Below are 20,080 nucleotides of genomic sequence, written 5' to 3'. Positions count from 1 at the left end.
GAGTCTCTTCAGGTCTGATTTGATATAACTAGTGTCCCATCAGCTCCTGTATAGGTATTAGGGACATATATATATATGTGTGTGTGTGCTAAAAATTTGCTTCTGGCAGGCATTGAACTTCTATCTACTGCATTACACATGGATAGGCTGAAGCAGCTTGATTTTCTGAGTTTATTTCGGTGGAAGAATGGTTTGTTTAGATTATTTTGGTTTTGTATTTTGTGCTTATTCTTTTTGCTTTCTTTTTGTTTGTTTTGAAGTTTTATAAAAATAAAAAGGGAAGAAGCATTGTACGGAAAGTCAGGGAGGGGTGGTTAGAGATACAAATGAAGACAAAGAAAAATGAATCCTCAGAAATTTACCAGCACCAAAAACCTCCTGGCCTGGACACAGAAAACAACAGGGAACAGACATACAAGCTGCCAGCACTCACGATCCTGTTGCTTCTTCTCAATAAACTCTGTTCTCCAGAGTATTACACAGGTTTTCTAAAAACATACACACTGCTTCTGTAATTAAAAAGCTTATCTAAACAAGAAATGTCCATCTTACACTTAGTGCAAAAATTGACAGGCTCACCATCTTTGTTCGTCTATTATGACAATCAAAAACCAGCTTATTCATTTTATGTTTAATATCCCAAAAGATTTACTAGAGTATTTCTTCTTAATCAGGGGTTGGAAGACACAGTAGGTGTGAATCATAGGTGAATCAAACCCCAAAATATTAACAGCGGTTGTATCTAAGACCTCAACTTTATACTGTAAGAGGTCAAAGTGATTACCAAACCAATTGCACCCTGTGCAGTAACAAATCCGTAATTATGATTAGTGGTTTTGGCACTCCATTCTTTACACTTAGAGGCCAAACATGCTTATCAAAATATGTGCAAATAATTTTTATTACATTTTCTAGAGCCTGAATTTTCACACCTCTGTAGAGAATTTGCTAGCCAGTTTAAAGCAAGCTTTGGTCAATCAAGGATATCCCAACTGGGTACTATATAGTGCATTCAGAAGTATTCAGACCCTACAAGAAAGCTTTTGCAAACTCCAAGCAGGCTTTCATGTGTCTTGCACTGTGGAGAGGTTTCCATCTAGCCACTCTGGCATAAAGCCCAGATTGAAGGAGCTCTGCAGAGATGGTTGTCCTGCTGGAACTTTGTCCCATCTCCACAAAGGATCTCTGGAGCTCAGTCAGAGTGACCATCAGGTTCTTAGTTACCTCTCTTACTAAGGCCCTTCTCCCCCGATTGCTCAGTTTGGCCAGGCAACCAGCTCTTAAAAGAGTCCTGGTTGTGCCAAGCTTATTCCATTTGAGATTTAGAGGGCCAGTGTGCTCCCCTTGGAACCTTCAGCACAGCAGGAATTTGTTTGTAGCCTTCCCCAGATCTGTGACTTGCAATATTCCTGTCTCTGAGTTCTGCATGCATTTCCTTTTGACCTCATGGCTTTTATTCTGTTACAGTATGTATTGTCAGCTGTGAGGCCTTTGATAGAGAGATGTGTGCCTTTCCAAATCATGTCCAATCAATTGAATTTACTAAAACCGGACTCCAATCAAGGTGTAGAAACATCTCAGCAATGTTGAAAAGAAATGCGAGGCATCTGAGCTAAAATTTCAATTGTTGTTGCAAATGGTCTGAATAATTTTGCAATGTGATATTTCAGTTTTTTATTTTTATAAATTTGCAAACATTTCTAAAATTCTGTTTCCACTTTGTCATTATGGGATACTGAGTGTAGACAATGAGACAAAGTGAATTTAAACTGTAGTATCAGGCTGCAACATAACAAAATTTAAAAAAGTGAAGGGGGTCTGAATACTTTCTGAATGCACTGTATATGCTTTTTTTTTAGTATGGCGGTGTTAAAATCCAACATGGGCACCGGTAATGTGCAATCACCATTTTAACTCAATCATGGCTGTAGACCAAAGCACGTACCTTTTACAAACACTGAGAGATCCAGTAGGAAAGCGGTGTTGCCAGATATTCTGGTCATCCTCAGAATGGAATACCCTCTCTTTATGTTTTTCTGACGAGATGTGCATTTTCCACTGACGTTCACTATTGCAGTTCTTCCCACAAAGCCAGCAATGGAAATTAACCTGCTCGTAACAAAAATAGTGAAATCATATTCTAGCAATACCCACATTTTCTGACTCAATTTCTTTCAAGGCCTAATCTTAGCTTGGCCGATTAAAAGTGTAAAATACTTGATATTTTTGTTAAATAAATATGCTCACGTGTGTGATCTATACTCCTCAAATAACTGATTGTTAACCATAATTTTTTTTTTAGTTTCTTGCTAACCCCACCCTGTATTAAAAAAGGTCAAAAGGACAAAACACCCTCTCTATGCTGCAACCATGCCCCCCACATCCACTTCCACAGTTGACCACCCATCCTCTTCTGAATTGAATGACAGCCAGCATCCCTCAACCCACTTCCTGTGAGCGCCCCCCCCCCCCAAAAGTATTTTATTTTATTCTAACTGTAAGTCTCCAGAATATAATTTCAAGTATTGAAATGCTTCTAACAATACCTACCGTGGTTTCTGCATAGTCAGTGGGTAAGTGAATTTGTTTATAGGCTTGACTGGACATTTCTTTTCCTCCCTCAGTCTTTTTACTCTTCAATGTCTCATACAGTTTATCCATATCTTGAACTAAAAATAAATAAATAAAGAAAATATCATAATTTTGTTAATAACAGCCTGTGGCTGTTCTTTAACATTATAAATACATTTCAACAATAAAGATAATACTGATTTGACAATTGTGCATGCACAGAAATCCTAAAACATACTACACGGTCACATTTCAAAGGTGTATAAGGGAAAATTATCTCACTCTCTGTTGCCATATAAAAAAGATAAAAAAGAAAAAGGAAACAAAAAATCTGAATGCTGTTAGGAAACAGCATGTTCTTTAGGAGCTAATCTTAAGGCGCATTCATACACTGCCTCTACATTAAAAAAAAAAAAAAAATTTGTTTAAATGCACATTTTTCATATGTGTTTTATTAACCCATGGTGTTTTTTTGGTACGTTTTACATGTCTTGTTTTTTTTATATTACACTGTTTATTAGTGGTGCACCAAAATGAAATTTCTGGTGCTGAAACCGATACCAAAAATTCAGAATGTGTCCAAAAACCGAACCGGAACCAAAATGTCTGCATATGTGGAGGTGGGGACGCTCCAAATGTTTTTTGTCTTTTTTCCTACTTTCATGTATATTTTTATTTATTTTTTTTAACTTATGATTTTATTGCTATCACATAGGGGACCAATAGTCCCCTATGTGATAGCATATGAGTGACAGGTCCTCTTTGTAGGGGGGGAGGGGGTGGGGAGAGGAGCAGTGTATACAGAGAGGCCCCCTCACTGGCTGTCACTATGGGGTTTATTTACTAAAGCTGGAGAGTCCAAAATCAGACTCCCTTCTGCATAGAAACCAATCAGCTTCTAACCTCAGCTTGTTCAATGAAGCTTTGGCAATGAAACCTGGAAGCTGATTGGTTTCTATGCAGAAGGGAGTCTGATTTTGGACTCTCCAGCTTTAGTAAATAAACCCCTATATGTCGGAGCAGATTTTTAAATGCAGTTGCCGGCTTTTTTTTTCTTTTTCACTATAGCTCACAGAATTCGCTGTCACTTTCCCCGGAGCTAAACTATTGTTTCTTTTATCTCGGAAAAGAACTAAAAGGAAACATTGTTTTTTTTAACTGAGGGAAATAAACTAAAAGCAAACTTTGTTTCTTTTAGCTGGGGGGAAAGTGACTGCTGATTCTGTGAGCAATAGTGAAGAAAAAAAAAAGCCACTAATTACATTTAAAAACCGGCACTGGCATATAGTGACAGCTAGTCACTGTATACACTGCTCCTCTCCTGCCTTTCTCCGCCGTTCCCTCACATCTGCAGTACATACAGTCCCCTGTATCGGTTACATTTTTCCTATTGGCTATTTTCGGCCGATATCTTTCAGTGGCCGAAATTTCGCTACTGTTTATTGTGAAAGTGAGCAATGTACAGAAGAGTACATCCCAAAACAAGGACTTACAGGCCAGAATGTACAGCGAGTAAAATAAGTATTGAACATGTCACCATTTTGCTAGGTAATTATATTTCTAAAGGTGCTATTAACATGACATTTTCACCACGTCAGTAACAACCCATGCAATCCATACAAAACAAGTAAGTTCAGAAATTAAGTTATGTGTAATAAAATGGAATGACACAGGGAAAAAGTATTGAACACATGAAGAAAAGGAGGCGCAAAAAGGCATTGAAAGCCAAGACACCAGCTGAAATCTATCAGTAACTAGAAAGCAATCCTGCCCTGTGCAAACAATATCAGCTGGTTCAGATGAGACCAAAATTGAACTCTTTGGATGCTATAATACACACCATGTTTGGATGTCAAATGGCACTGCACATCACCTTAAAAACACTGTACCAACAGTGAAGTTTGGAGGTGGGAACATCATGGTGTGGGGCTGTTTTTCAGCATACGGTACTGGAACACTTCATATCATTGTAAAAAGGATGAATGGAAAAGTGTACCAAGACATTCTTGATAAAAATCTGCTCCCATATACCAGGATGATGAAGATGAAACGAGGGTGGACATTTTAGCAAGACAGTGATCCCAAACACAAAGCCAAGGAAACTCAATTGTTTTCAAAGAAAGGAAATAAAGCTGCTAGAATGGCCCAGCCAATCATCTGACTTGAATCCAAAAGAAAATCTATGGAAAGAGCTATAGATCAGAGTTCATAGAAGAGGCCCATGGAACTTTCAAGATTTGAAGACTGTGTGGAAGTGTGGGCCAAAATCACACCTGAGCAATGCAACGACTGTTTTCTTCCATACAGGAGGCATCTTGAAGATGTCATTACCAACAAAGGATTTAGTATAAAGTATTAAATACATTTCAGTCAGAGTTTTCATTACTTTTTTCCCCTTTGTCATTCAGTTTGTTTTGGTTTATTTGTATGTATGGGTTGTTAACGACATGTGGTGAAAATTTCATGTCAATAGCACCTTTAGAAATATATTTACCTAGAAAAATGGTTTTCAATACTTATTTTACCCGCTGTATAACATGCCATAAAGGAAGAAAAACAATAAACCAAAAATAAAACATGGCTTGTTTCAATCTGTGCAAATAGAAAATGTACATATGGCTCAGCATAAACATATACCAAAATATGGAATGTAGCTATCCTTCCATTCCCAAAGTTTCACAACCCAAGATATTTACTGGTCAGTGGTAATGAGAAGGTTAGAGGAGCACCAAATATCCCACACTTTGTTGTATTTACTTGGGCACCCCTGGTGTTTATACAAAACCTTCACAAGCAGTATTTGGTTGATGGCATGGAGCCACTGTGAAACAGAAGGGGATGCATCCATCTAATGCCAATTTGTTTGCGAGCTAGAAACAAGGTCTCTCACAGGAATGTTCTGGTATATCTAGGCCAATGTTCTTAAATCTAACAATCCCAGAAAACACACTTCTGGCGTAAGCATCACTGACATAGAGAGAAGTTGAGAAAGTAAATCTGTAACTTGACACCAATAAGGTAAAATCGATGGGCATGACCAAATCAAATGGTTAAATTTGGCTCTCACTCGGTTGTCTACAGGTGGGGATCAAATGTAAACGTACCGGTGTAAGGTAGGTTTGATGGATAATATACAATTGTATACTTTTGTTGTTAACTGCCAGAGAGGCCATTAAATGGGATGCACAGGCCTCTTCCGAATCATTTATCTGTCAAATATGGACAGATCTCTTGTCAAAATGTCCTAGCCAGGAGTGGTATTATGCATACATTGCCTTGGAAAAGTATTCATATTTCATACCTGATTAGAAGTTATGGTTTATGAAGCGTGAGGAAGTTTGAGAATTTTCCTCCCTTTGTACTTGAGGCCACTTATGTAGGTATCCACAGTATAAATACCAATCTCTTTGAAACAACTTATGTAGAGAAAAATTATCTAATTATCTTTGTAGAGCCTATTGGTGATCGTTATATCATTGCAAATTTGCTCCTCAAACAAGGGTCCTTTTTTGGATCCCTTATGTTCGCTTGTTAGACCTTGTATTTGGGTCCTTCTGCAGTACGCCCTATTAATGTGAGCCTATGCATACAGTACATGCTATTTTTGCTTATTTAGGGTTTAATTGTATGTTTCCTTATCTTCTAGTGATATATGTACTAACGTATGTAATTTTTCTATAATGTAGTGTTCTACCTCCTCTAATATACAGTCCTGAGGAAGCTACATACGAAACACGTTGACCGTTGAAGCTGGGCAAGCTATACAGTCTAACACAGCCTATGTGGCTACACAATTGAAAAGAGGAGGTTGTGTATATTCGGGGACTCTTCTCAGTCTCCCTTGCTTTTAAATGTATGAATTGTTTCAATGTATTCTAAACTGTTTTACATCTAGAACATACATATATATATACATATATGTAAAATATATATTTTTTAATGAAATTAAGTGTGTTCTCATATAGTGCCTATAAGGTTTGCCATTATATGGTCTAGGTGTCTAGCAGTTGTCTTAATAAATTCATACCTCTTGAAATTTGACACATTTTGTCATGTTACAACTAAAAACGTAAATTTATTTTATTTGGATTTTATGTGATAGACCAACACAACGTGGCACATAATTGTGAACTGGAAGGAAAATGATAAATGGTTTAAAATTGTTTACAAATAAATATCTGAAAAGTGTGGCGTGCATTTGTATTCAGCCCCGAGTCAATACTTTGTAGAACTACCTGTTGCTGCAATTACAGCTGCAAGTATTTTTTGGTATGTGGGGAATGTATGTGAACAGCAATTTACAAGTCTTGCCACAGATTCTCAATTGGATTTAGGTCTGGACTTTGATTGGGCCATTCTAACACATGAATATGCTTTGATCCAAACCATTCCATTGTAGCTCTGGCTGTATGTTTAGGGTCGTTGTCCTACTGAAAGGTGGACTTCCACCCCAGGTTTTCTTCTAAGATTGCCCTGTATTTGGCTCCATCCATATTCCCATCAACTCTGACCAGCTTCCCTGTCTCTGCTGAAGAAAAACATCCCCACAACATGATGCTATCACCACCACGTTTCCTGGTGGGGATGGTGTGTTCAGGGTGATGTGCAGTGTTAGTTTTCTGTCACACATAGTGTTTTGCTTTTAGGCCAAAAAGTTAAATTTTAGTCTTATCTGACCAGAGAACCTTCTTCCACGTTTGTTGTTTCCCCCACATGGCTTCTCGCAAACTGTAAACATGACTTCTTATGGTTTTCTTTCAACAATGGCTTTCTTCTTGCCACTCTGACATAAAGGCCAGATTTGTGGAGTGCACGACTAATAGTTGCCCTGTGGACAGATTCTCCCACCGCAGCTGTGGATTTCTGCAGCTCTTCCAGAGTTACTATGGGCCTCTTGGCTCCTTGTCTGATTAATGCTCTGCTTGCTTGGCCTGTCAGTTTAGGTGGATGACCATGTCTTGGTAGGTTTGCAGTTATGCCATGCTATTTCCATTTTCGTATGATAGATTGAACAGTGCTCCATGAGATGTTCAAAGCTTGGGATATATTTTATAACCTAACCCTGCTTTAAACTTCTCCACAACTGTATCCCTGACCTGTCTGGTGTTTTCCTTGGTCTTCATGATGCCGTTTGTTTACGAATGTTCTCTAACCAACCTCTGAGGGCTTCACAGAACAGCTGTATTTATACTGAAATTAAAAACACATAGGTGGACTCTATTTACTAATTAGGTGACTTCTGAAGGCAATTGTTTCCACTAGATTTTAGTTAGGGGTATCAGAGTAAAGGGGGCTGAATACAAATGCACTCCACACTTTTCAGATATTTGTAAAAAATTTTGAAAACCATTTATTATTTTCCTTCCACTTCACAATTACGTGCCACTTTGTGTCTATCACATAAAATCCCAATAAAATACATTTACATTCTTGGTTGTGACATGACAAAATGTGGAAAATTTCAAGGGGTATGAATACTTTTTCAAGGCATTGTATTTTAAGATTTAGTAGGTGGAAATATAAAGCAGAGATGAATCCCTTTGGGCCCTGCGATCGGAGGAGCCCAATTAAGGGGTATGTAGAAATCAAGGAGTTAGGGGTTTGAAGTTGAGTTTGAAGTGCGTGCCTTAGTTGTAGATAATGGTAAAAGGCACTATGGGCCATATCAAAACGTCAAAGGACTGAATGGTGTTATTAGCGTACAAGGTGTGGAAAAGTAGAGTTGTCCCACAAAGATTCCAAAGGAGTGTCTGTGTATATAGCTAAACCCTATTCAATCAGCGCAACACACCCTAAAATAATACAAAAGTGCTCTAAGACTCCATTCACATTCGGCGTTTCAAATCAGAACCTTTTTTGGGTGTTGTGTGTCACGTGATTTTGTTTGCGCAATTGCAGCGCATTTGTTGAGTGGAAAACGCACCGCGATTGTTGCAAAAACGCCCTGCGTTTTCAGGTGCCATTAAAATGAAAGGCACCTCCACACGCGATTGTGCGTTTTCACATTGTTACACCGCGTTTTCAAATCACAGGCAGAATCGCGCCAATTCTGCCCGCGATTTGAAATGCCCTAATGTGAATGGAGCCTAAATAGTTGCTGCTAAAACACTGTTAGTGACTTCACAACACCTGTACCAAAACAAATAACAATATAGTGTAGCGTAACAAACTAATATCTCATATAAAAATTTATTTAAAAAAACAATTAAAGTCCCATAAAAATGTATTTTATAAAACCACTGCGCAATGTTATATGTAGTGTATAAAATAAATCTCTCTTGCTCAGCTCCAACCGTGCCACCACCATTAGGTGAAAAACCTGCTAACCTCACTTTATGACCTCATCAATAGGTCATTATGCACTAAACATATGGGCACAATTGTGTACACCCTCTTTTGTCTTCCTCCAGCTCCTCTCCCGGTACTGCCACAGTATACACTCCTTCAGCTGACACTCTCATATAATATGTATTATGGAAAACAGAACAGTGGAACCATAGTGCTCTCTATTTATGAAACGATTTATTAGCACCCAACATAGAAACACTTACAAGATGTAAGAAACAAGCCAGCATATAATGTATATTTCATTACATGGCTCACCACCCCGCTCTCACAAATGGTCATCAATTCAAAATGTCTAGGGCTCAGCTCTTTCCACCTATATGCGTTACACCCCAGTATGTGGCAGCCTTCACAATGTTTGCATGACAGAATTCATTTAAAATTTGTAGTTTTGAATAGGCTGCAGTAGGGTTAATTCACCTCTCTGGTCAGCATTGTTATCTGTGTCCCCAATGGGGAAATTCACCCAACTCTGGAATCCTTAACTTGCAAATATGGGAAACGAAGGCCTGATTCTGAAACTCTCACTGTCCTAGTGAAGTGAGCCTTAACAGGAAAGGAGGAACCCTGTTCCTGGAGACAATAATCCTGAATGACAGTCTGTCTAGAGATGGTGGAACAAGAAAAGGGGGCGCCCTGCTTGGGCCCATCCATAATGACAAAAAGGTAAACCACCTTTCTAAAAGAAGCAGTGGCTGAGGGATAGACTCAAACAGCCTGAACCACATCCTGACAATGGCTGGAAATTTCCTTTTGATGAATTGAAGCATGATAAAGAGATAGGAGAATAATGTTATGGTTAAAGTGAAAGGCAGAGACTACCTTAGGCAAGAAGGGAGTCCTGGGCCGCAACACCACCTTGTCCCCTAGCAAGACCAAAAAAGGGTTCCTTGCAAGATAATGTTGCCTGTTCAAACATTTGATAGCTACAAAGAAAGAAACCTTGTGGGTAAAAATAGAGAAAGGAATGTCTCTAATAAGTTCAAATAGTGGCTTCTGAAGTGCTGAGAAAAACAGATTCAGATCCCATGCAGTCACAGATGAAAGGAAAGGTGAAATCACCTGAAAGACCCCCTGCACAAAGGTCTTATGTAGAAAGTGTGAAGACAAGGGTCTCTGAAACAGAATGGAAAGTGCAGAGACTTGACCTTTGATGGTGCTAAGAGCTGAGCATTGGTCAAGACCCAACTGCATGAAGGAGAGAATCTGTCCCACAAAGAAGCTTTTTCGGTAAAATCCCCTGGACTTAAACCAACTGATGTACACCATCCACATCCAATGTTGCCCTTCCGATCTTGTACGTTGGATCCTTTGTTCAACAGACATGCCTGTAAAGTCAGTGACTGAGAAGCAGGATGGTAAATAAGTTCTTGGGACAGCAGATATGGACAGTCTGGCAGAGCCCACAGTGCATCTGTTAGAAGCCTTACCTGAATACAAATCCATCCAGTGTGTGGTTAAACCTGAATGCCAGAAGATACACATCCAGCATCCTCCCACCTGTAGCACAGGTCCTAGAACACCTCTGGGTGCAGGGATCAATCTCATGGGGGAAAATCTGCCTGCCAATTCTCTAGGTCTGGAACATACAGGCCTGACAAGACTGGAATGCTAAGTTCTTCCCAGGCCAGGATTTGGTCTGCCTCTCCTGCCGCACGGAGATTTCAAGGTTCTTCAGGGTGATTGATGTATGCCACCACTGTGGCACTGTCCAAACGAATCTAGATTAGCTGGCCCTCCAACAAGGTACTCATGAAGAGAAGTAAGGAGATATGATTCCTTTGACAACCAGAAGAGAGGTTGAATACCAGTTTTGTTGCCAGCCTGTTATAGCCACTCTGGAATTTAAAAAATGCTGGGGATTCAACTGAAACTGATATAAATCACTGCTTTACATTGATGTAGGTGGTCACACAACACGCCCCAGCAACTTTATGAGCACACAATCATCATGAGAGGGTTGGTTTACACTCTGGCAGCCAAAAAAGTAAAGTCTGGTACACACGATCAGAAAATCGTATGAAAAATACCGCTTTCAAATCGATTGCACGATAATCTGATCGTTCATACACTTAGCTTTCGCCCGAAAGGACCAGCACGAAAATTTTTCTCATACAATACCAGATTGTATGATTTTCATTTGATCAGTACAGTTTTCATCCAAAAGTACAATACAAATAGAATGAAAAACATTACATCACTTCCGAATTTTTATTCTTTTACAAGTGTCACCAGTGGCCATAGGGGACTAGGTTGTATCTAATAGAACAATGCAAGATTGGATTTATTTTGCTCTGCTTTCATTTTTGTAAACAACTATAATATTGTTTAAAGCGGACCTTCTCCTGGACCGCCACAAAGAAAGTAATGTGCCCATGCAAAAGCTTGTGAAAAGACATAACAAAGCAGCCAAAATTTACTCCACCTTGCAGGACTTTCTTCCCAAGAATGTAATCACATTTATTCTTTTCAGCATGCTCCTCTGGGTGGCAATTTTAAGAAAGGGCAGAAGATTCTCTTACGTCCTGAAGTTCTAACCCCCCTTTTCCCTTACCCATGTCACACTAGACATCAGCAAAGGAAAAAAAATCTTTACTAGAAATCGTGAAAAATCTCCCAGAGTGTACACAAGATTTCCCAGGAAGGCACTGCGTGAGGGAGCCTTCCAAGGATGCATCAGTGAGGCCCTGGCTCATCAGTGCCTCTAGAAACCAGGAAGTGCAAAGTAGTTAAATGTAAGTTAAGGCCAAATGCCTTTTTTCTCACCACAAAAACAAAGATTATTATTATTATACAGGACGTATACAGCGCCAACAGTTTGCTCAGCGCTTTACATTATGGAGGGAGACAATACAGTAACAATACAATTCAATACAAGAGGGATTAGAGGGCCCTGCTCCTTGAAGCTTACAATCTAGCAGGGAGGGGATAGTGGTACAAGAGGTAATTAGCTGTGGGGGATGGAGTGGTAGGAGGAATAGTGGATTCCAGTATTAGCTGGGGGTGGGTTAGGCTTCCCTGAAGAGATGGGTTTTTCAGAGTGCGCGTAAAGGTGAGCAGGGTAGGCGATAGCCTGATAGCTTTGGGTAGGGAGTTCCAGAGGATGGGTGAAGAGTACGGTTTGGGTGGTATTTAGAGACAAGGTTGATGTAATTAGGGGCAGTGTTATGAACGGCTTTATACGTCAGTGTTAGTGTTTTGAATTTTATCCGTTGGGCAATTGGAAGCCAGTGGAGGGATTGGCAGAGAGGGGTTGCAGATATAGAGCGGTTAGTAAGGTGAATGAGTCTGGCAGCAGCATTCATGATGGACTGTAGTGGGGATAGCCTGCGATGAGGTAGACCAGTGAGGAGGGAGTTACAGTAGTCAAGGTGTGATATAATAAGGGAGTGAATGAGTTGCTTAGTGGTTTCCGAGGTTAGGAACGGTCGTATCTTGGAGATGTTGTGTAGGTGAAGTCTACATGAGTTTGTCAGTGATTGGACCTGGGGCTGAAATGACAGATTGGAGTGTAGGATTACACCTAGTACCCTGGCGTGAGGGGTGGGGCTGATGGTAGTGATTTGATTTCATATCATGATTTGATATCAGCATGCAGAGCTGCATGAAACACTTTTTTTCTGTTTGGTTGAGATAAGCGATTTTCTTTTCAATCTTTCTAGAGTTCTGTTGTTAGAAAATTCTACAGAAATGTGACAAAATGAAGAAGTTGTTAACAAAAAGTACAAAACTGAGGGGCAATGAATATTTTATATTTTACTTACTTCCTAAATCCTTCATATATGTCCATATTTCTTTTTCCTCTTGGCTGTGAGCAAAGGCACAATTTCCTATAAACTGGCATTTTTTGCCAGTCACTATATGATGACACAGCTGTAGAGAAGACAATATATTTAATTTAATAATTTCCTTAAAATCGTATTTATAAAAATAAACCTACCTTAAAGTGTTACTAAACCCATGACCCTGCATTCACTATATCTGTTCTCCCACAGTACACAGAACATGGAAATGCAATTATTTTAGTAAATATAAACTGCTAAATACCTTTTCTCATCCGCAGGATATAGCAGTCTTGTGACTTATATCAGTGCCCAGCTAAGCACTGGTTAAACTTGTAGAAGGAATTTAATTCTGCTCTGACTGTCCTATGAAGCTGCATAACCCTTGACCCTCTGACTGGACAGTACTGATTTGCCCTGTGCTGATCACATACAAATTCCCAAAGAAAAAACCTCTCTAAACTGAGCATGTGCAGAGTGACTCATACAGCTCTGTACCATCAGCAAATGGATTGGGGACAGTAGAAAGGGAGGATCAGAGAAGACAGGATCAAACTGCCTGTTTATACAATGAAGAGGATTAACCCCTTAGGTTCCACAGTGAGTATAACAAGCATGCTTTACTGCATATACAGACGGATTTTACTGTTGTGGGCTTAGTAACACTTTATATTAAAAATACAAGTTACTTTTACATAGATAATCTACTAATATTCCTAGCATTTACAAGTCCCCATCCTAGTATAAAATGTGAAAGATTTGTTATTTTTTTTTAACATATGCTAAGGAAGCCAAGTACAAGTCTACAAGTATACTAGAAGCCAAGTTGTTAGGTGGAATTATAGAAGCCTACACAGTTTTGCCCCTCACAACATTTCCTTTCAACCAGGTTGGAATTTAGATTTAGACTTACTATCCCATTAGACAATTCCAATACATTAACTTACTTCCACCAAATTAGTGTTGGCTGTAAAACTGCTTCAAGATTTTAAAGGGTGATTAGACAGGAAGACACAATCCAACTATCCTCAGAAAGACTGACCTCGCCATAAACCTGTGAGTCTGGTCTGTCGAGCATTACAAACCTAAATAGAGGCACTGACTTATGAGGAAACAGTGATTGGCCAGCAGAGTTTGAAGCCACTTAGACATGAGATTTCTGATTAATTTGAAAAGAGCCCAGACAGGTCATCTAGTTTCTTTATGTGTTTACTTGAAAACAGGGTTCATAGTCAGGAATGTGAAAACCTGTTAGTTTCTGAAGATAATGAGCTTTGAAATAATGGAATAACTCCGCCACCACATAAACTACTATCTGAGTATAACAAGTTGTGTTCTCTACTGAACAAACATGTTTTTCAAATAAAATAAGAATCACAAAAAATATTCAGAACAATAAGACTTGAATATTACCTCAAACTGAACTGGCAATGGTTTTCTTAAAGGGCATGGTCTGATAGATATCCACTTCTTAGCATTTTTTCCACTACTCCGCTCACTGGACATTGCTAACACGACCTGCCGATCTTTTGCCCATCTTTCAAAACATTTATAAAATATTTAAATATGTACTGAACAACAAGTCAAAGCAAAAAATTAGTATGCAGCCCAATATTATGTCTTGATATTTAGCTAGATTCAATTACTCGATATTCTGTACTTACGTGTGTCTTGCCTTTGCGCTACAATATTTTCTGTTTTTGTCTGCTTCAATTATTTGGCCATTTCTCCAGCACTGACCACACACAAACTTAATGTTCAAATTTGGACGCTCAGGATTATTCTGCGTATTCAAAAGCTTGAAACAAATTGACAAATCATTAGTACTATATAAGGAACTTAAATACTCTAGGGTCATATATACTGTAAAATGAGTGAGGTTTGTATTTGTGCAGGACTTGTATTCTGTTAACAACAGTGTTAGCATAGTGGTGCATAGCATAGCGGTGGTGGACTGTTTCACTGGATTTCACAGCACCTGCTTGGAATTGAACACGATACTGCTGTGTCTTGCAGTGCCACGGACACATTGCTTGTTTACCCACATTGACATTTTTGGAAGGATTTATATTTGTTCATCACACCACTTAGTTATATATTGACTATTTTTGCATATACGTTTGATTGAGAAATGTACAGTATCCAATTTGCACTGGTGTTATATTTTACCTTCAATTATTTAATATTCAGCGCTGCACTATATGTATATAGCTATACTTGAATTGATAAGAAAATTACAAATATCCAATGAAAATGAAGAGAAAAAAATAAGCCAGTTCTAATCTGACACCTCACTTTAGAAGAAAAACATGTACTGAACTTTATAACGGTTATTGAAACAGAACACTTGGATTGAAAAGTCTTACTTAACTGACTCCATTCTTGTTTTAGGCTAGTGACTTAAAGCATTGTAGCTAGAAATTTCAGCTTTGCAGCCAACAACCAGCCTTTTAACAGGAGTGGTCAGCAATGACTCCTTCCTTATTAATCTAAGTACAGGTATACAATAATATCAAGGTTTTATTAAACAATTCTGACAAAAACCGTGCACAAATCATATTTTTTTAAATTTTCTGTATGTGGATATCAATTCACAAATCAAGGGTATACAGATGCAGAGCAATACAAAGCAGCATGCTGGTGCTGACAGGGGAGAGATCTGTATTGTTTATATACAGACCTCTCCCCTGTCAGTGTTCCTCGGCGATCCTGGTGGGAAATCTCCAGCTGGGACCCGGTGATCGACAGCTCTAGCCACCAATGGTGATGCGGGTAGGACAGCGTGCGTGCCCCTTACCCGGAAGTACAAAATCACGTGTGTGTGTGTGTGTATGTGATTTTGCACAGCTCTGCGGCCCTGTAGCAGTAGTTCTGCAATAGGACGGTCAGGAAGCGGTTAAAGTGGATTGCACATTTGGAAGATCTTTAAAATGAATATAAGCTGTGTTTGCCTGATCTTATAGTGAGATGCGTGTTCCCGTATTAGTGGTGGTGATCACCTTGGATCAAAGATCTTCACTTGGAAGAATAATATTGTTGCAGGAAATGTTTTAGTCATTACACCGCTGGATTGCTTTTTTTTTTTTTTAAATTAATTTTGGTTAAAAATATTTTCATGTATTGTTTGGAGGACTTTATTTGATCATGATATTTAATAAATGATTTACTGAACATGAATTTTCATACTGAAGAATAATTTATATTCTTGAATCAGAACTGCAATTATTATTTTGTTACATCCTTAAATATGTTTTTTTTTCTAACGTAAGCTTTTAAACTTGACTTGGTATCAGGCTCTTGAAGTCCCTGTACAACAGAGCTCAGACTGTGAGATGGAGAAACAGCACAAGGAGAGATTCAGTTGTTCTGCAGTTCAATAAGCATACTAACAAGAGGTGAGAGCAGAGTGACAAAGAGATGAGCTTATAAGTCAAGCAATTCTTCTTTCACTGTCAAGCCACAGGGTACAGGCATGTAGAGATCTGTAATGGATGGTTCACACCCACAATTTCTGCGTCTTTGATGCTTTCTGGTGCATTTTTCCCTCTTTTCTGCATCTTAATTCAGGATGTGCATTCCAGTGCACTTTCTATGCGTTTTTCTGCATTCCAGATGAGTTCCATACAGAACAAAATGCAGCATGTTCTACTTTTCTTGAATACACTAGAGCACACTACATTGGTGTCAACTAAGGCCACCGAAATAAATGGAAAACATTTTGCATGCGTTTTTGATGCAGATTAAAAACACACTGGACTGCATCTGGTGTGAACCAGCTCTAAATGTTGCTGTACTGTCGCAGTGAAAGTCATTTCTCAGCCCCTTGCCTGGTAGGGCTTGCTTAATGTGGCAGAACTGTGCAAGTCCCAGAAATAGATGGAAATTAATACATATCATTTGTCAGGTTTAACAACTCTCATATACAGTATGTATTTCCTTTAATTTCTTAGTATAACAAAAATTAATAATATTACCAGCAATTAAATAAATTATATACTGTATCCTAGCAGAAAAAAAATAAACCCCTCGTTTTGGGGAGAGCTACAAAGAGGTACCCTATCAGCAATGAGCTTTTACTAGGAATTTGAAGATTTAGAACTAATAACAAAAAAAAAAGGGTAACAAAATAACAAATGTGCACATAACAGGAAACCAAATTTGTATGCAACGAAAAGCGAAAATGGAAAATGAGTGACTTGGAAAATATTTAGATTTTGATTGTACTAAAGGCCTTTTTGGTGACAGATTGAGCATATATAAATAGTACATTCTTGCCCATGCTGTCAGCTGGAAGGATTGTATGTTTTTTAGTATTTATTTGGTATATAAGAATTAGCACCTGAAGAATACCGCCACTGATTTAGTACATTGGGGTTGATTTACTAAAACTGGAGAGTACAAAATCTGGTGCTGCTGAACATGGTAGCCAATCAGCTTTTAACTTCAGCTTGTTTAATGAGCTTTAACAAAAAAAAATGCAGAACTGCACCAGACTTTGCACTTTCCAGTTTTAGTAAATCATTCCCAAAGCATCTTATCCATACACAATGTATACCTGTAGATTAGTAATTGTAACAATAATTCAAAAATGTACCTGAGGCTTATGTGCACTGGACTCATTTGCCCAATATTTCTGAGATTCTTGCACAATTTTTTCAAATGAAATTCCTAAATGAAAAGAAACAACGTTACGAGAGAGTTAACTGAAGCAATGTAATATGTACATTTCTTGAAGAAACTTGTCCCACCTGTCTCATTCTGAATCACCCAGACTCTGAGTTCCACCAAGCTATGGGCATAGAAGCACTCATCTTCTCTTAAACATCCATAGCGAACCTCATGACGACAAAGATCAAGCACAACCTGACTGTTGAAAGGACGTATCTTCCAGTACTTTACAATTGTGTCTTTGAACACGTGAACAAGGCATCTGCATAATTAAAATGAATCGTGAAATCTTTATTTTTATTAAAGTTGAAGTATAGGCAATTATAAAAAAAATAACTAATGCAACTGTGTATTAATACAACTAGCTTAAAGTGGTAGTAATTAAAAAAACCCAAAAAAACTGGGCCACCAGGCAGTTTAAGTTATATGTACTAGTATGCCGCACATACTCGCCCATTATGACAGACTTACCTTACAGCAAATCCCTCCCGGGGCACACTGTAACCACTGCCATCTTGCCCCGGTCTTCCTTCTGGCTCCGCAGGGTTCGGCCGTGATGATGTCACTCCCGTGCATGCGCACAGGGAGTCATGGTCGTGTCACAGCATGCTCAATGGACGACCATACTCCAGTATGCTCTCAATTCAGAGCACAGCGCACATATGCCAGTGACGTCACCAGCCTCTGCAAATGTGAATATCTCCTAATGGTGCACGTTTAGCTGATATCCACTGTACCTAAATGTAAGCCTTATTAGAGGCTTACATGTAGGTACAAATCACAAATTGGACTTTACTACCGCTTTAAATACTCAAAATGTGTCTTGAAATCGGCCTTCTATCAGCAACACTCAGTCTGGTTCTGCTGCCTTCACCTGAACTGACAAAGAACATGCTGACAGGGGAAGAAAAGTACATTGAGCACAGCCTATAACTTATTAATGTGCTGCTGCCCTTTTATTGTCAGCAAGCTGGTTGCAGCGAGGTAACCGCACTGTATTCTACAACTCTAACAGAGAAAGTGGTGTCACCCTTCTGGCTGTGCTGCCTGGTAGAAGTATTTACATCATCTAAATGACTGGGAGGAAACATTAGAAATGTCCTTAGTGCCATCATTATTTCCAACAATATGAACACACACACACATCAGGTAGCACCTACTAAAAGTATTTTGGCAACTTTAATTGCCTTAACAGTGCCCATCAATGTCAATCAGTGCTGACAATCAGTGCCCAGCAGTGCTGCCTGTCAGTGCCGGCTATCAGCGCAGCCTCATCAGTGCCTCCTCAATGCCCACCAGTGTTGCCTCATCAGTGCCCATTAGTGCTGCCTATCAGTGCCGATCAGTGTTGGCAGTCAGTGCCCAGCAGTGCTGTCAATCAGTGCCCATCATTGCTGCCTATCAGTGCCCATCAGTGCAGCCTCATCAACGCACATCAATGAAAGAGAAAAATTACCTGTTTAAAAAATTTTAAAATAGAAACTAAAAAAGAAAAACTTTTGGTCTTTTTTCGTTTAGCAAAAAATAAAACATCCAGTGGTGATTAAATACCACCAAAAGTAAGCTCTATTTGTGAGAAAAAAAAGATAAAAATGTAATATGGGTACAGTGTTGCATGACTGCGCAATTGTCATTCAAAGTGCGACAGGAAGCCTATGTTCCCAAGTGAAGGCACGGAAGTCCTGCCTGCAGCCCAGTCCAGGTTCAGTGAGCTGCTGCTGACAAGTCCACTTGGAGTGGGGACATTCCTGACTCTTAAGCTTTCTGTGCTTACAATCAGCATAGCCATCGCTAATATATGAGTGCAATACTGATGTAATACTAAAATGTTTTTAAATACTACACTTAGTGGTGCCCCCTGCTGTTCTTTAATTATAATAAAATATCCAAAGCTTTGAACATCTCATAGAGCACTGTTCAATCTATCATCCGAAAATGGAAAGAGTATGGCACAACTGCAAGCCTACCAAGACATGGCCGTCCACCTAAACTGACAGGCCGTGCAAGAAGAGCATTAATCAGAGAAGCAGCCAAGAGGCCCATGGTAACTGTGGAGGAACTGCCGAGATACACAGCTGGGACAATCTGTCCACAGGACAACTATTAGTCGTGCACTCCACAAATCTGGCCTTTATGGAAGAGTGGCAAGAAGAAAGCCATTGTTGAAAGAAAGCCATAAGAAGTTCCGTTTGCAAGAAACCATGTGACGGACACAGCAAACAAGTGGAAGAAGCTGCTCTGGTCAGATGAGACCAAAATTGAACTTTTTGGCCTAAAAGCAAAACGCTATGTGTGGCAGAAAACATAAGAGAGAAACCCCTTAAGTGAATTGGGACTTTAAAGGCATAAATATGTAAAATTGGAACACAGAAAGTACAAACTCTTTATTTTGTCAAAATTTTCACAGCATGATGAACCATTCAAGATCATAGTATAACATCACCATCAAAATCATTTGTTGGTAATACAAATACTTTATATAGTCATACATAGTTGACCATTTTTAAAAAAACATAATGTGACATCACCATCAACACATATTGCAGAGACAATTTCTATAGATCCAAAGCATTTTGGAGTGACTTCACTCCTTCTTCAAGGAAAGAGGAAAACTCTGCATAGGAATGACATCATCTACAAGATTGAACATATATTTGTTTGAAACATTGCTTATATCCACTGAAAGTATTTTTGTGATTTTCAATCTATAGATA

At 39.0% G+C, this 20,080-nt stretch overlaps 1 protein-coding gene across 1 annotated transcript in view; it reads right to left on the bottom strand.

Annotated features, from left to right (window-relative positions):
- The window catches only part of ZC3H7A (zinc finger CCCH-type containing 7A), a 113,549-nt gene that overhangs the window by 13,095 nt on the left and 80,374 nt on the right, over positions 1 to 20,080 (bottom strand). Inside the window, exons 16-22 of the mRNA XM_089669933.1 lie at positions 17,447 to 17,628; positions 17,293 to 17,366; positions 14,363 to 14,496; positions 14,112 to 14,235; positions 12,681 to 12,789; positions 2,551 to 2,669; positions 1,946 to 2,109 (exon numbers count right to left, since the gene is read on the bottom strand). Of these exons, the coding sequence (XP_089526059.1) occupies positions 1,946 to 2,109; positions 2,551 to 2,669; positions 12,681 to 12,789; positions 14,112 to 14,235; positions 14,363 to 14,496; positions 17,293 to 17,366; positions 17,447 to 17,628 (906 nt within the window). The remainder of the gene's footprint in view (positions 1 to 1,945; positions 2,110 to 2,550; positions 2,670 to 12,680; positions 12,790 to 14,111; positions 14,236 to 14,362; positions 14,497 to 17,292; positions 17,367 to 17,446; positions 17,629 to 20,080) is intronic.

Source organism: Staurois parvus, unplaced genomic scaffold (genome assembly GCF_062004578.1).
Source record: "Staurois parvus isolate SC_StPar_1 unplaced genomic scaffold, SC_StPar_1.0 ptg000084l, whole genome shotgun sequence".
NCBI lineage: Eukaryota > Metazoa > Chordata > Amphibia > Anura > Ranidae > Staurois > Staurois parvus.
The sequence above is the reverse complement of the archived record's forward strand: the minus strand, read 5'-3'. Positions and strand labels throughout refer to the sequence as shown.